The sequence below is a fragment of the Gadus macrocephalus genome, chromosome 5 (assembly GCF_031168955.1).
Source record: "Gadus macrocephalus chromosome 5, ASM3116895v1".
In the NCBI taxonomy this organism is placed as follows: Eukaryota; Metazoa; Chordata; class Actinopteri; order Gadiformes; family Gadidae; genus Gadus; species Gadus macrocephalus.
This window is the reverse complement of record NC_082386.1, coordinates 7,031,977-7,047,390: the sequence shown is the minus strand read 5'-3', so window position 1 is coordinate 7,047,390 and position 15,414 is coordinate 7,031,977. Positions and strand designations below refer to the sequence as shown.

Here is a 15,414-nt window from a genome sequence, read left to right as displayed (position 1 = left end):
CTCTCTTTTCGGGATGGTAATATTGTTTAAAATATATATATAAATACCTTCCGGTCCTTGGTCTGGACACCATCCATAGAAATACGACCGCAAATAGACCAGTTATAGTCTTGTTTGTATGAATGGGAAAAGGGACACACACTTTATTAGCAGGATATCATATATGTTTACTAGGTTTTAAGCAATGTTAACCACACAAAATACTGTCAAAAACTATCATATGGATAAAGGTTAATACAAATCTGACACTGGCAATTGCATCATTGTATTATTTGTCCAATATGTATTGAAACTGAGCTAGAACTTGAGCCAATCATAAAAATAAATAAAAATTACAGATTATATTAGTAGCCTATGTCAGAAGAAGGTTTTAATTCCCCCCAAATGTCAATTTATATAGAAACAATACCTGTAGATAGATACGTCGTATACTGTACGTATATGGTCAAAAGAGCACAAGAGATGAACGATGGAAATAGGAAACATAGCACCCTTTAGTGGCGGTCATCCGTAACTACAACATAAGAGATTAACTACAGTTATCGAAGTATGCACACTTAAACGTATTTACAAGTAAATGCATACAGGTTTTAAGGATTGTAGAAAATTTTCTGATGTTTAAAAAAAGAATGATAATATATATTGGGGTGTGTGAGTGTGTGTGGCTTATGGTTGGTTTACCTGGCTTGAGTAAGACTGATTGGACTCTGGGGCTGGGTGAAGCTGCACACTTGTTGCACATTGTGCATTCAATTTGAACCGGTAATTCCAGCCATCTCCACACAGACATTCCAGAAGATATATCCCGCATGGAGCACAGGCTGTAATAATCTACAAACCTTACTAAACCAGCTTCAACACAACCCCCTGCGTCCTTGGAGGAGCCAAGTTAAAGTAACCTAGGTGGCGGATAGCATTTTATATACATATATATATATATATATACACTGACTCAATGCTTTGTGATGCCTGCAGTTAAATCCAGTTGGCCACAGACACAATTAGTAAAAACTACTTAAATATAAAGCTAAATCATATTTATACATAAGTAATGATTCAAACAGCTTAACATATTTACCTAAATCAAAATGACGTCAGTTTTATTAGTGATAAATTAAATGGGACCAATTCCTTTGAGTCTTTAGCTGACTGGCATCCTTGAATAATCTCTTTATTAGATGATCAGTGATTAGCATAATAGCATGGTGGTCTTTCAATTTCAGTCATGTCTGTGAAAGTTTGATCATATTACACCTATTCTCGCCTCTTTACATTGGCTACCAATAACTTTCAGATCAGACTTTAAGGTGCTATTGCTAACCTATAAAGCCTTGCATGGACTATCTCCATTGTACCTGAAGGACCTGATCATTCCTTATAGTCCTTCTCGGTCTCTCCGGTCTTCGGGAGCCGGCCTTCTTTCATTGCCGAAGGTTAAAAAGAAATCGGCTGGACAGAGAGCGTTTGCCTATCGAGCCCCCTTTTTATGGAATAGGCTGCCATCAGCGATCAGGGAAGCTGACTCTGTGGAGCTATTCAAAGGGAAGCTCAAAACGCACCTCTACAATCTTGCATTTGGAGTGTGAAAACAACAGATGCGTAGTGAAGACTACTCTGTTTGCTTGTGCTTTTCTTATTACATTATACATTCCCACTATGTACTTTTCCGTTCTAATTCACTATTCTGTCAGTTGTAGCGTGCTGCGGGTGCTGGACTGGATGCCTGGACTCTCCTCATGGATAACCAGCCAGAACCCCATCACCTTTTTAAATATGATGTACATGTATTTACCTGTATGCCAATTGGGGCACCCATTGCACTCCTGACCATCCCTGGAAGAAGGGATCCCCTACACTGCGTTTCTTCTCAAGATTTCTTCCTTGCTGATTCAAGGGAGTTTTTTCTTGCCCGTGTGGGGGCATGGGTAAAGGGGGGTGTCACAAATATTTGGCCTGTTAAGCCCTTTGAGACTGTAATGGTGATTAAGGGCTATACAAATAAAATTGAATTGAATTGAATTGATCCAAGGCCTTCATCGTGCTCTCTAGCAAGCTTTATTTTTTTAATTCATGGAAATAAATTATGGATGAAGAGAAAAAGACACAATTAAGGCAGGCCTAGTCGAGTGGTTAAAGTTTCTGTCTACCAGCTGAGCGGTCGTGGGTAACCCAACCACACTCTCCAGTCTGAATGCATGGTTGACAAGACACCTCTACAAAACCACCTGCTTATTCATGATGATAAGATACAAAAAACAATTCACTGTAAACAGTCCCATTCAATGTCATTTTCTATTGATAGAAACAGCTGATCAGTGAATCATAAGTAGATGTGCTCTGAATCACCAGTCGAACCGGTCCACCGTAGCAATGCTCATTTCAGTGAATGAGGAAGGAGTGTGTTTTTTTTCCTTGTCTCATGCCATGCAAGGCGCTCTTAAGTCAACTTGTTTGGATTTAAGTTAACATTGAATTCCTTTCTCAAGCCAACCCTTCTGATAAATCTGAACGAATTATGTTATTGTTTGTATTTCTATGTGTTTTTTAATTTTACCTCGGTTTCACTTTCTTCCCACTTTCTTTGTTTCTACTGAGTGAACTGAACAGACCGGTCTCCCTAATCCCACGCGCAGGGGGAATCTTTTTTAAGCCTCACAGCTGGGAGGATGTGTGAACTCCCCCAATGCCCGTCACAAACCTTTCACACTGTTTGCTAAGTACAATAGGACATCTGCATATCTTCGGTTGTATCTTCAAAAAATTTCCCACAAGACCTACATGACAGACGTTAACCAGAATTTTCCATTGCCCTGCTTTTTAATGTTCACTCTTTCTGATGGCAACACTGTGTACATTGTACATTGACTGCCTTGTACGCAGTGAGTTCTGACCTTGTAATTTGATTGGAAAAGAGGCCTAACATGATGTTGATAGAGTATACCAGCACTGGGTATACTGGGTATACTTTTAACAAGTATCTCTCTGCTTTGCATCGCTCAGAGAGCGATGCAAAGTACTCCACGGCTTCCTCCAACAGGTGTTTCTAATAACCGTTAATTACATAAGCAATCATAAGCTGTATCGGAATCTCACATGCCACCAAAGGGACTGTCAACACACCCCTATTGAATTGAATTGAATTGAAAAAGTTTTTATTTCAAACAAGTAAATAATAATAAAAAATAATAATAATAAACAATCAAATAAATGAAACAAGTGGACAGTTACAATAAAGTAATGTTTACACACAATGAAAACCACAAAAGAAGAAACTGTCTTACACTTGCTTTACCTGTTCGAAAATTCACGCAATTAATGGAAACGTACGTGCAAATAAATGTACATGATACAAAGAAGCTAGCTCGCAGTATTGTTTATGCCTACACAAAGTAGAAATCTTGTGTTAAGGAAAATGTTTGTGTTTGGCAATGTGTGTTACTGTGTGTTACTATTTGTGTTGGTGGAGCCAACTCAATAATTAGATAAACAAGCAATTCATAATTTTAGAGTTGAGTTGTTACTTATGGCTTTGTTTGAACTTCCGCATGGTGGTGCAGCCCAGTGTAGGTACAGAAAAATGGCAGACTCATGCTTAGTTTTATATTTGACCTATGATGTCACCTCTATGAAATAATTACTCTATTCCGAGAAGGAAGTAAAAATAAGTTAATCAAGTATAGCGCAATGAAGACAAAACAAAACTGTCCTGATGTACGCTTTTATTTCTGCTGTATCTCGTATGTTTGGTATTTCCCAGGAAGAAGGTTAATTTAACCAGAGCTTGTGTGGTTTATACCCATTATGGTTAATATAAATTATTATATTCACAGTAAAGACTTACTTAAAACAAACTCTACTATATCTGGGATGATCAAATGATAACACCGCCTGATCCCAATTAGAATAACTTCTAGGCACTACCTTTAAAATGTGTAGGTACGTGGAAAAACTACCTGAAACAAAATCGTCTTTATATTCAACAAATTATGACAAATAATTTCTCATTAGAAGAATGTATTAGCACATTGTATTAGGAGACCAATAAAGACAGAAATATTCATTAAGATATCCAAAATATTCACAGGCTCTACTTGATTAATTAAATCAAATACGCAGTGAGTTTAACCTAGCCATATTTAGAAAAACAAAAGGCCAGACATTCAATGTATTGAGTGTTTTCATAACGTGAAATATATACAGTATGTACTGTATTGTACCGTATGTGTTTTTTCTGTGTATATATTCACGCAAAGACACACAGATGCACACACATTGTATAAAATCATACAAAAACATTTCAAAAAAACATTTAAAGTAAGGTTAAGAGAAAAGTTGTTCTCAAAAAAAACAAAAGGGATAACTTTCTTCAAAACAACAAGAAATCCTTTGAGAGGCCTGCTAATCCCTAATCCCACTTGGTCGTTACCAGCCCCTTCATACTCGATGTAAGGACTGACCCACAATGCATAGATCAGGGTGAGTAAGAGAGCGTGAGGTAGTTCGCAGATCTGATTGGCTCCTCCACAATTCATCCTCCCTGGGAGGTTCATCCCCCAGCCTATGAGAAAAAAGGGAAGGGACATGGTTACGGTAGATTAGAGAATAGGGCCAGGTAGGGCCATGCCAGTTAGACTCAGGCTAAATGCGTCACAGAGATTAGCCAGTGAGAGAAACACAGCCACGGTTTGTTACTTTCATCCTGAGATGGAAGACATAATCCCTCCCAGGAAACCAACAACTACATGTACAGAACGATTACTGTAGATTCAGTAATCTATAAACGTGAACTCAAAGGGATTTAATTGAGGGAAATAAATCATGAATCATTAAAAAGATACAGAAGTTGGAGAGTTGACATGCAACAAAAGGAATATGGAAAATTAAAGTCAGCTGTTTTCTGAATAGGCAGGCAAATCTAAAGTAATTATGAGATTATGTTGTTTTTACCTTTAATCAGCCAAATTTAACAGGGGATAGGATTCCAAATCAACACGTGACTGTTGACCTTTTGCGGTTTTAATACACATGCTGCTGGTATCCATGTCGGGTAGAATAAGTAAGTGCTGAAGTTAACCTGAATACAGCGTTGTTAATCTTTCAACCTTACCTAAGATACACAAGACAAATCCTAACTGTGTGTTCTAATGTCTGTGGTCTGTTAGGGTATATTGTGGAGCAGAATCAATTTGTAGAAATTGTTGAGGAATATACAAAATAGGAATATCGACGCATGATGAATTAGCTTTTAGGACAACTTACTGCTACTAATAGTGTTTTGTGAAATATAGTTATTTATTGAATTATTTAACTGACTCAATTTGTTTTTAGGTTTATTTTTTTGACCATTTTGAGATCAGAAATCAATGAATAGGATGCATGTTCTTAGTTCTCCTTCAGTTGACTCATGCATCCCACCGAGACAAACACATATTGTCATTTTGGGACGATGACATTGAGAATATGAGAACATTTATGCAATACGGGGCAAAGACGGCAATGGATCACTCACCCCTGTGTATTTAAGGATGGCTCGCTCCCACAGCTCTGGGCCATGGAGAAGCTGACAGCTGAGCGAGATGGCAGACTTGTTCTTCGCTCTGAATGGCAGCGCCGGATAAAAGGCTGCGGTCCTCGGAGAGCTACAGGACATCGCGCATGGCTTCCCCAAGGGCGCGGATGAAGGGAACCCCCAGCAGAGGTCCATGCTTGGGGAGGTTGAGGCACTGAGTAAGGCTGGGCCTCAAACAGAGATGGGGAAGCGAGGCCAAACACAGAGCGAGCGTTGCCCGTCAGCCGAGACGTAGAAGAGTCGTTACTGCTGCAGCTGCTGCTCGCCCTCGACCATCTCTGAACTTGCGGTGAGGCTGGTGGAGACGGTGCCTTGAAAGGAAACGAGGAGGCCGCGTTTGGAACATTTCGCCGTGTAACAGGTGGGGTTGGGAGTCTCCTGTGAACAGGCGGTGGAGTGGGAAGCTTCCGGCTGACTGGGGGGCTGCTTGAAGAGGCAGGGATAGGCTGCTTTCTAGAACTGCAGGGACTAGTGAGTCGTTGCTGCACGGTACTTGGAACCGAAGGTGTTGACGGTAGCATTCGCACCCTGGACAAAGGTGTGGTGACAGATGGTTGGCTGTTGCTAACCATGGTTTGAGGCACACTTTTGAACTCCGGATCTGGTTGTCTTTTATCATTTTGTTCTCCTAGTGAGGCTGCTGCTTTGCTGAGAAATGGCCCTGAATGACAATTAGTTATTGATGAGACCTCAGAATGCGTTTCGGAAGATTCCTGCAGATGAGTGATCTTTTTAGCTTGCTTTTGAGTGGAGGTAGCTACGGCTTTCTCTGGCTCCATCTTTGTAACTGTGTCATGTGTGTCAGGTCTCATCACGAGCGGGACCCTGGAGAGTTGTGGCAGATTCCCTTTACATGGCAGCACTGTGACTGACTGAACTGAGGCCCTTAACCGTGATACAATAGCTCTCTTAGCGACAGGTGAGTTAAATTTTTTTGTTGATCCATTATCTGATGAAGCAAAACGGTGAGCCCCCTCAAAGGAATTGTCATTTAATACCTCTAGTGGAGGTGGTGGAAGACTGTCAAGATCTAAATCATCCGTTTTATCATTCAATGTTGATTCATCTCGACAGCTTGTGATTCCAGTACTGAGAACGGCCTCAATATTACCTAAGCCTGGCATGACAGGAACGCCACACTTTCTGACACCTTTGAGAGGTCCTAAAACGCGGGTTTCCTCATATTGCTCCCTGCCTTTACTGAATGTATCGATCAGTTTTTTGACAGAATTCTGCCCTCTGGAAAATCCGGATGAAGGTCGTGGTGATGATGGAGGGCTTGGTGGTGGAGTAGCTTTTATCGGACCCTTGGATGTTTGGACGGCTGGTTTTTCGTCATCCTCATCCACACAGCTCGTCTCCTGTTGTTTGCAGGGCTGTGTTATCAAGTGTGCCTTTTCTTTAGGAGGCTGAACATTGTTGTTCTTGACTGATGGACCTTGTTGACGACTTGCTGCTGGAGACTGTGCTGGAGAGGTTCCTAGATTTTTTTGGGATGGAACCGTTCTGGTGTTTGATCCTGCCTTTCCCTTGCTCATTCTCTCTATCCTTTGATTGAGAACTTTTTGGGTTCTTTCTAACTCAAGTAGAGTTTGGTCTTCACCCCTGCTCCTCAGAGACTCTGCAGACTGAGAGCGTCGCTGTTTGGACACTTGGCTCTTTTGTACTGCTGCCCTCCGAACAGAAGTGGCAGTTTGTGGTCTCTTACAAGATCGCTCCTCATCCTCCTCCCTCCACTGTTCTCCATTATGTTTTGGGCTTCCTGTTACCTTAGTTTTGGAAATTGCATGTTGTGATGGAACAAATTGAATACGGCCACTGATGGCGTCTTTCATTTTTAAAGTCATCTCCACATTACGCGGGTTTTCAATGCGCTTTGGTGCGAGACGTCGAGGGCGTTGTGATGGGTCTATAGGAGATGAATTAGCTCGCCTTCTAACCACCATATCCCTGTCATCAACATCTGCATCCCCAACACCATCGATGTCATCTTCCTCACCATAGTCCAACGAGAACGAACCCAGGATTGACTCTGTGTCATTTAGTTCCTTGGCCATTATTGTACACGTAGAATCTATGGACGTGAGGGACCCACTCAAACTGTTTTTACCTGCAAGCCTTCGACTCGAACGCCAGTTCCTAGCAGTTGCGTTGCACCCAATGGGACTGCTTCTATTTGTTTCGGTAGATTCACAGCTTTCTCTCCTAAGCCGCCTTTCAGATCCAGCCAGGGATTCGCTCTCGGCCCCAATACCACTGTCCTCGCTAAAGAGAGCCGAATCCTCTGGTCCAGGCTTACGTAGCGAGGCTGTTTCAATACGTGTGAGAAGTTGCATTAGCCTAGCATCCGTTGCACGCTTGATATGCAGTTTCTCTTCTAAAAGCTCAGAGAGCGATGCAAAGTACTCCACAGCCTCCTCCAAAGCGGAATCCCCAATTCCCCCAACAGTCTGGCACACATTCTGCATCCGTTGTGTGGTGTACTGGAGCAGCTGCTGCAGCAAATCTGGTGGGGGGTCAACGTCGGCAGAGCCTGGCTTCACAGGAGAAGAAGATGAGGGTTTTTTCGTTGGACATGGCCAAGCCAGATGCTCACCGTTTTCCTTCAGGAGTTTTTCTCCTTCGTAAGCCATTGCTTCCAAGCCACGATTTAATTCCTCATAACGCATGAGCATGAAGGCGGCCATAGGCTGCACAGACACCTGGGTCTGTGTGGCCTGTTCCAAGAGTCCCAGTAGAATGTCATACTTAGTTATACTTGGGTTTAAAAAACCATAAGCGGCCTGGTGAGCCTTCACCAGAGGTTCTGGGAAGTCTACCTTCTGCTCTGAGAGAATTACTTTTTTCGCTTTCTCCTTTTTAACAGGTTTCACACCTGTGCTAGTTTTCTTTGGTTTCTTGGCCAATCTTTTGTCTGTCGTATCTTTCTCCAACGACTTCTGTTTCCCCTTCGCCGCCGGAGTGCTACTTGTTGCTTGACTTCCTGAAATATCCAAATGGACCACTTCTTGAGGCGGATCCGACAAACAAGTTCTCCTTTTCTGCGGCGAGAACGGAGGCTCCCTCTGCGATGACTGGGCTGGGCCGTTGACCGGTTTTCTCTCTTTCGTTTCTCCATCTGCTGATACGGACAAATCTCTGGACTCTGCACACTGGAAGTCTCGAGGACTAGCATCCTCTGTCCCGGGTAGCAATGCTTTACCCCTCCTGAAGGAGCCATAAGTCCCAAAAGCTTTACCTTTTGATGGAGAACAGCCCATTGTATGCACAAAAGGCTCTGGTTCTCTCACGGTAGGGTCACAATACAGCAGGGTAAAACATGCTGTGAGCAGCCCAAAACAATTGACAAGGTCCTTAGCCACCTGCTGGCTCTGTCATCTTCAGATGGCTTCGGTTGTTCAGCCTTCCAGGCTCTCTGCGTCACATAAGCTCGTCCCCCAAAGAAAATAAACTGATAACGCTGTCTTCAATGTCTCTGCTGAGAATCCATAGATGAGGAAAGCAAATCCATATATTATTCGTCATCACTTGTTTTTCATTCCTTTAATATTTCAATAAAGCATGTACCGAAACACGGAGAATCTGTGTGTGCCTGGCTGAGCACACGCAGCTAAAAGGATTAGGGAGGCTTTTACTTAACCCCTCGCTGTGCACATATGTCACGTTAAAGCGTGCAACTCACCTACCTCTAAGACTATAAACCCATTTAGGTAATGAGGACTGGCTCCACGTCACTATCTGTAGGCACAGGGCACAACAACAGGTTTTTTGGGTAGCAGTCATTTTAATGTGTTGATTTTGTAAGTGTAACATAAAACATAAAATACAAAACCACTATGTTGAGGGGCCCGATGTGTGCCACCTAATATATTGGTTCAAATGTATTGTTATTAGAGCTGTCAAGCGATTAAAATATTTAATCGTGATTAATCGCATTAATGTCATAGTTAACTCACGATTAATCGCGATTACTAATCGCAAATTATTTTTCTATGCTAAATATCCCTTGATTTTTTTGTCCGATAATTCTTCTCATTTTAATTCTCTTATCAACATGGTGAAGTGCATCGGCTTGCCTTGTGCAAATGATTTTTTATTGATAACAACATTGGCATATACTGATCAAAACAGGACGATACAAAAAAAGAGCCTATAGTGCAATTAAACGACTGCTTTGAACAAATGTCATTTGAACATAGCAGTCAGGTTACTGCTTCTTTGTTTTGAGCCAAAGAAAAAAAAAAAAAAAATTAATAAAACAATTGCGTTAATCGCGCGATAAGTTTTTTTAACGCCGTTAAAATTGGTTTGCGTTAACGCCGTTAATAACGCGTTTAACTGACAGCTCTAATGTTATTGCATTTTTTAATGCTACTGTCGTGGCAATTTCTATATCAGATATTGCGTCTAAGCAGATGAGATATTTAGATGCAAAAAGCACACAATACTGTTGACAATTAGTGGTTATATATATTTGTAATAAAAGTACGAACAAAGATACATCACAACATGCATCAACAAACAACATAACAGGCATACATTACAATAATCGGAGGCCTCAGATGGGAGCTCCTCTTTGCGTGTTACTTCATTCTCTGAAGGTACGCTCAGACAAGTCCACTGAGTCTTACAATCAATGAGTTCTTATTCACTTCGTTTGGGTCCTGAAGGGGGTGGTCCCCCAATACTAGAAGTCTTTGTTCACCAGATTGTTATCTTTACAGTTGAAGCTTCCCCCACCGAGGCTAAGGTGGGGTCGGCGGCTGTGCAATGTAACCTCTGGCTTTGTTGACGTCAGCCAGAGTGTTGAGGACATCAAAGCATTGTTTGGAAGCTGATTTAAAGATAACAGAAAGAGCAGGCAATCAAAATGCATCACTCAACCCTTGATGGTTATACACTTTAGATGACCCACAAGGAGTAGAACCTAGGCCCTATTTAAAATTACACAGAATAGCAACAAAACTTAAATTCATATAGACCAAAACAATACAACATGTAGATTTTCCATCACACTACACATATCATTAAGTCATTTATTTACAAAGTTACAATGAAAAGGTGTTAAAACGGATGCCATGCCACATTTAGTTGTTTTGCTATGGTACAATGACAAAGAAAACCCACCACAATGAAATTAAGTTGTTTATTGACCAGTGAAGAGTTTACAGTCCGATGTCGAAAATAGACAATATAGTTGCAATGTTCAACACTTTATTTGTGGGCTTATGAAGGATACACAGAACAAACACCTTCCATTGTTACTTAAATTCTGCCCTCCTTCCTGTTAATCCTGCCTGATCTCCAATTATTATTCCTCCTTAATTCATCATAAAACACAACTCCTCAAGAGTAGTTGAGGGAGTTTTTTGGCAGGGAGTGGGGTTAATAACAGGATGATGGTAAAACATATTTACTGGCTGTTGATTGTTACAATCCTCCACAGTATCTTCAAGGTTAATTTATAGACAGAATTGATAATACTATTTGCTTAAGTTTTAAAGATTGAGGATGACTGAGGAGGAATATGTTTTTTTTTTCCTGTGTATGTTTTCTGTTTACCATGCAGTAAAACGATTTTGGTTGTTACTGACACAGCTAATGCCAAGCAGTAAATAGAAAAGTACACATAGTTTCAGTGGAATTCTCAGATTAATAATATGGAACACTCAGTTTCTGAGTAATATTCAAAGGGACTTTGCTCGCAGCCGTTGCCTTATTTGATTTGATGAGGAAATGCCAGTGTTATGGGGCTCCGCCTTCATTGTCATAGCAGAGGCCCTGGAAGAGTTTGGGGTGCTTGCCCCAGCATCTATTATATAAAATGACTTCTCAAATGAATTTTCTACATCAGATCCGTGCCCAGAATCAGGGGTATACGACAGTCCATTGCTTATTGTGCTGATTGAAAAGTTGTGTACAGTTTTTAAATATGACCGTCTGTCTGTGTCATGCTTTTTCTTGCAAAGCATCATGTAGCACTTTGGGAAAAAATGACAGAAAATAATTCCAAAGTTGGATACAACAATGGCAGAGGCCTGCACTGCAGGGCGCTGTTGAATTTTGGTCACATAAATAGGGATAAAACAGACCCACACAAATAGATAGATGATCATACTGAAAATGATGTAACCGGTTTCATTGAAGCGCTGTGGAACCTTCCTACCTTTGAGGGCAAGGAGGAAACAGATGCTGGCGAGCAGCGCAATATAAGAGAGCATGATGCCAAATCCCCAGTTGGATCCTTCATTGCACTGCAACACAATCTTCATGCTTTGCCTTGAGATTTCTTGGTCAACTTTAGGGGCATCAAAGATCAACCAGAAAGTACAAATAAGGCCTTGAATTCCAGTGCCAGACACCACAATGACAACCGGTTTATATAGTTTCTTCAGCATATGCTGCTGGTTCATGTCAAACAGGAATGCAAGAAAGGTGCGAAAGGCCTTGACTAAAATGCAAGAGACGGACAGTGTAAAACCAAGGCCATACACAGTTTGGCGGGATTTACAAATTTCATCTGTAGGCTTGCTAACAAACAAGACCACTGCACCGAAGCTAACTGCTAGCCCAGCCATCATAACAAAGACAATTTCTCCACCTGCCACTTTGAAAATGACACTACTACGCTTATTCAGGAAGATGACAAATATGGAAAATAGCAAAAGAAGTCCTATCCCCGTGACAACAAGCAAGGAAATAGCAAAGGGATCGTCCCATTTTAAGAAACTTTCAGTTCTTTGATAACACTTTTTCGCACCCCTCAAGGACCAAGTTTCCCCAGGACATTTTAGACAGTTGGGAAGATCTGTAAAGAAAAACGTTGTTTTAGTATTTTGTATGGTTGTATTTTTCATAAGAATAAATGCACAAAAATATTCTCACCAGAATCATTGGTGAAGGATCCCTCTTCACATTCACTACAGTTGAAGCAACAGAATATCATGGAGATTTTTTTAAATGTTCCAGGTGGACAAGACTGTGAACATTTTGACTCAGGGATCTGAAAAAATACGAATAATAAATATACAAATATTACAAACATTGCAATTAAAGAAAGAAAAAACGTTATCTATGTAAAGTCACTCCAGTATGTTGTAGCCAGTCTTACCGTTTTGTTTGGAGTATGCCATTCGATGGTCTTCTCTTCAATACCCAGAGTGCGTGTCGTCACATTGTACCCTCCAATAACTTCAAAATGCCTATTTTTTTGTCTCTTAACCCAGTTGATTAATTCATAGCCAGTTGCAAGGCTAGATTTATCAAAGTAAAACTGCCTCTTATCAAGGGTGAACTTTACATTCTTCATTTCAAGAAGAAGCTGAAACCAAAAGACATGTGTTTGATGAAATGTTGATAACGCATATATGTTAAGGTTACAAGATTAAACCTGCACTATGTCAGTCTTCCCATTACCAAATTAGTATTGAAAAAGACATACGTTGCCAGGTTTAAAGTCCTGCTCTCCGGGGCATGTAGTTGTGTTGCATTGGAGGAGTGATCGCAGAGCGAACGCTATTGACCATGTAGCCAATCTATGAGCATACGTCTGATCAGTAGCCTGAGCCAAAAAGTCATCATTTGCTTTTTGAGGGTCTGGTAGCACACAAGCAAGTTTCGATTTCAGCTTCAGAGAGTCAGGTAATGGACACTGGTCTGCAGGTCTATCTTTAAGGCAATCCTGGTGTTGTTGAGCCTCTGGAGTACATTCAAACCTCAGATCCTTGTACTCCTCGATGAACCTATTCACAGCCCCCGGGCCAGGCGAAAGGTTGGTGAGGAAATGCTCGTACCCTGGGTTGGGTCCTGTGATGAACCGAATGCCAAAGACGTCTCCTATCGTATTGATCCCAGTCATTTCAGCCACCGCTTGATACTGGGACCAGGAATCACTGGCAATCCAGGTCCTGGAGATCCCCTTGCTGATCATCACCCTAAAAAGCTGCTCCACCAGCTGCCCCTTCAGGATGAGCAGAACCACCCGAGCGTCGGAGGACTGGATGTGAGTAGCAACCTCGTCAATCCGTCGCTTGCTCTCAGGGTGGTCCAGGTAATGCGGTATGACCTCATTGAAGGCCGCACAAACATTCGCATCCTCTGCATATTTTAAGAAGTCGTGTAGAGCGGCTCTCCCGTAGTCATCATCACCGGATACGACACCCACCCAGTTCCACTTGAAATGGGCCATGAGCTGGGCCAGGGCGTGGGTCTGATGCACGTCACTAGGTATGGTGCGCAAAAAGGACGGATATCGTAACGTATCGTCCAGAGTGTTTGCAGATGACGTGGCACTTATCTTCAAAAGAATCCGAAACACTTTGTGGTTATTTGCGTGACAATTGAAAACATTGAATTGAGAGAAGATGCTATGTTAGTTCTTTATGCTCACCTGGGGAACCATATAGAGGCCCAGAAGTCTGGCTACAGCAGTTGATACCTCTGAATAACGTGCCCCAATGATTGCTTTAACTAATGGTCGCTCTATCAAGTCACATCCGAAAGGCTTGGTTTGGTTGATGGCCAACATATGGATGGCATCTTGGATTCCTTTGCTGGCGTCTGAGCATGTATCACAGACCAAATAGCCAAGACGGATGCCAGGAAGGAAGCCAGAGTCATTGATTGTGTCGATCGTGTGAATGACGGCTAAGGTCTCCACAAAGGATTCCAAGTCAAACCTGAATGAGAATGCAGAATGCGTTCGAATTAGAAATGTTTACGTTTCGCCTTTCTCCCAGCTGTTAGCAGTAGTATTGATGATAGCATGATGCTATGTAATCTCATCTTGTTTTGATCATATCATAGTTTACAATCACAAACGCTTTGCATTCAACCCTTAAATATGCCTCTAAAAGAATCAAACTAAGCATATAAATGCAAGCATGGCTGTAATAATTAAGGTAAGTATAAACATACATGTATAAATAACATCAGTGATTTATGCAAAATCATAATAATAGGAAATATAAATAAATATAATGCATAATACAGGGCGACGTAATATTCCACACTTAGTTTATTTGTTTTTTTTAAGGCTGTCTTTGATTTCTTTTATTTCATATTCTAGGATATCATTTAAATGACATTGACTTGCTTTTATCCTAAACGGTGCAGCATGCCTTATAGCTGCCTATACCAATTATAACAAAGAACAACCAACTCCATTTTCTTATGAACTATTGTTATATTAACTGCATGTGAGACTGTTAACACCTATCTGTCTGATTTTGCATCTGCAATCAACTTTATTTGAAATAAAGGAAATAAAGACTATGAAATAAACAAAAACTTGTTTGAAGGCTTACCCTGTGCAGTTGAATCTCTCAGCTTGAATTCGCCCTTCCAGGTTCGCCACCTTAGAGTGGCAGGCATTTAGTACTCCAATGATGATGTCCCCTGGACCTCGGGCACCGCACACCGACCCAGAGTAATCACAGCATGACACCTGGCCCACTGAAAGAGTCCAAATCAGTATGAGCAAATGTACCTGCAGTAACATTGTACAGTTAAGAGTGATGCTTTCGCAATGTGGGACAAAGAGGAAATAGTGAAACCGGACAGGTTCAGCATTTTAAATCTTTCTTTCCACACCCACATTTCTCTGAAAGGGAAAAAAAAAATCCCCCAGTTGGCTGAAAGACAAAAGACCGAAAGACAAATCATTTAATGTTGAATTGAAATTCACTTTAAAACGTTTAACCGAAAAATATATATTTAGTTTTTTCATCATACCAAAATAACCATTAATAGTATTTATTGAGAGAGAGAGAGAGAGAGAGAGAGAGAGAGAGAGAGAGAGAGAGAGAGAGAGAGAGAGAGAGAGAGAGAGAGAGAGAGAGAGAGCT

At 41.3% G+C, this 15,414-nt stretch overlaps 2 protein-coding genes across 2 annotated transcripts; both read right to left on the bottom strand.

Moving 5' to 3' along the window:
* Window positions 1-3,664: 3,664 nt before the first annotated feature.
* Window positions 3,665-9,217, bottom strand: pcare1 (photoreceptor cilium actin regulator 1). The gene is made up of 2 exons (XM_060051917.1): window positions 5,510-9,217; window positions 3,665-4,558 (listed from the first exon to the last, which is right to left on the bottom strand). Exons 1-2 carry the CDS (start codon window positions 8,827-8,829, stop codon window positions 4,435-4,437), a joined length of 3,444 nt encoding a protein of 1,147 aa, XP_059907900.1. The 5' UTR covers window positions 8,830-9,217; the 3' UTR covers window positions 3,665-4,434.
* A 1,484-nt stretch (window positions 9,218-10,701) lies between these two features.
* LOC132457644 (G-protein coupled receptor family C group 6 member A) lies at window positions 10,702-15,164 on the bottom strand. Its single transcript, XM_060051916.1, has 6 exons — window positions 14,875-15,164; window positions 13,959-14,247; window positions 13,011-13,865; window positions 12,681-12,890; window positions 12,455-12,572; window positions 10,702-12,377 (listed from the first exon to the last, which is right to left on the bottom strand). The coding sequence occupies exons 1-6, from the start codon at window positions 15,066-15,068 to the stop codon at window positions 11,257-11,259; spliced, it is 2,787 nt and encodes a 928-aa protein (XP_059907899.1). The 5' UTR covers window positions 15,069-15,164; the 3' UTR covers window positions 10,702-11,256.
* Between the last annotated feature and the right edge of the window lie 250 nt (window positions 15,165-15,414).

Bases quoted from the DNA above. Each gene is read 5' to 3' on its own strand.
- pcare1 (XM_060051917.1), bottom strand. From the start codon at position 8,829: ATGGGCTGTTCTCCATCAAAAGGTAAAGCTTTTGGGACTTATGGCTCC. The intron at 4,559-5,509 runs GTGAGTGATCCA...TTTTTCTCATAG, and splicing joins CCATCCTTAAATACACAGGG to GCTGGGGGATGAACCTCCCA.
- LOC132457644 (XM_060051916.1), bottom strand. From the start codon at position 15,068: ATGTTACTGCAGGTACATTTGCTCATACTGATTTGGACTCTTTCAGTG. The intron at 13,866-13,958 runs GTGAGCATAAAG...ATTCTTTTGAAG, and splicing joins GCCTCTATATGGTTCCCCAG to ATAAGTGCCACGTCATCTGC. The intron at 12,378-12,454 runs GTGAGAATATTT...TTTTCTTTACAG, and splicing joins ATCCTTCACCAATGATTCTG to ATCTTCCCAACTGTCTAAAA.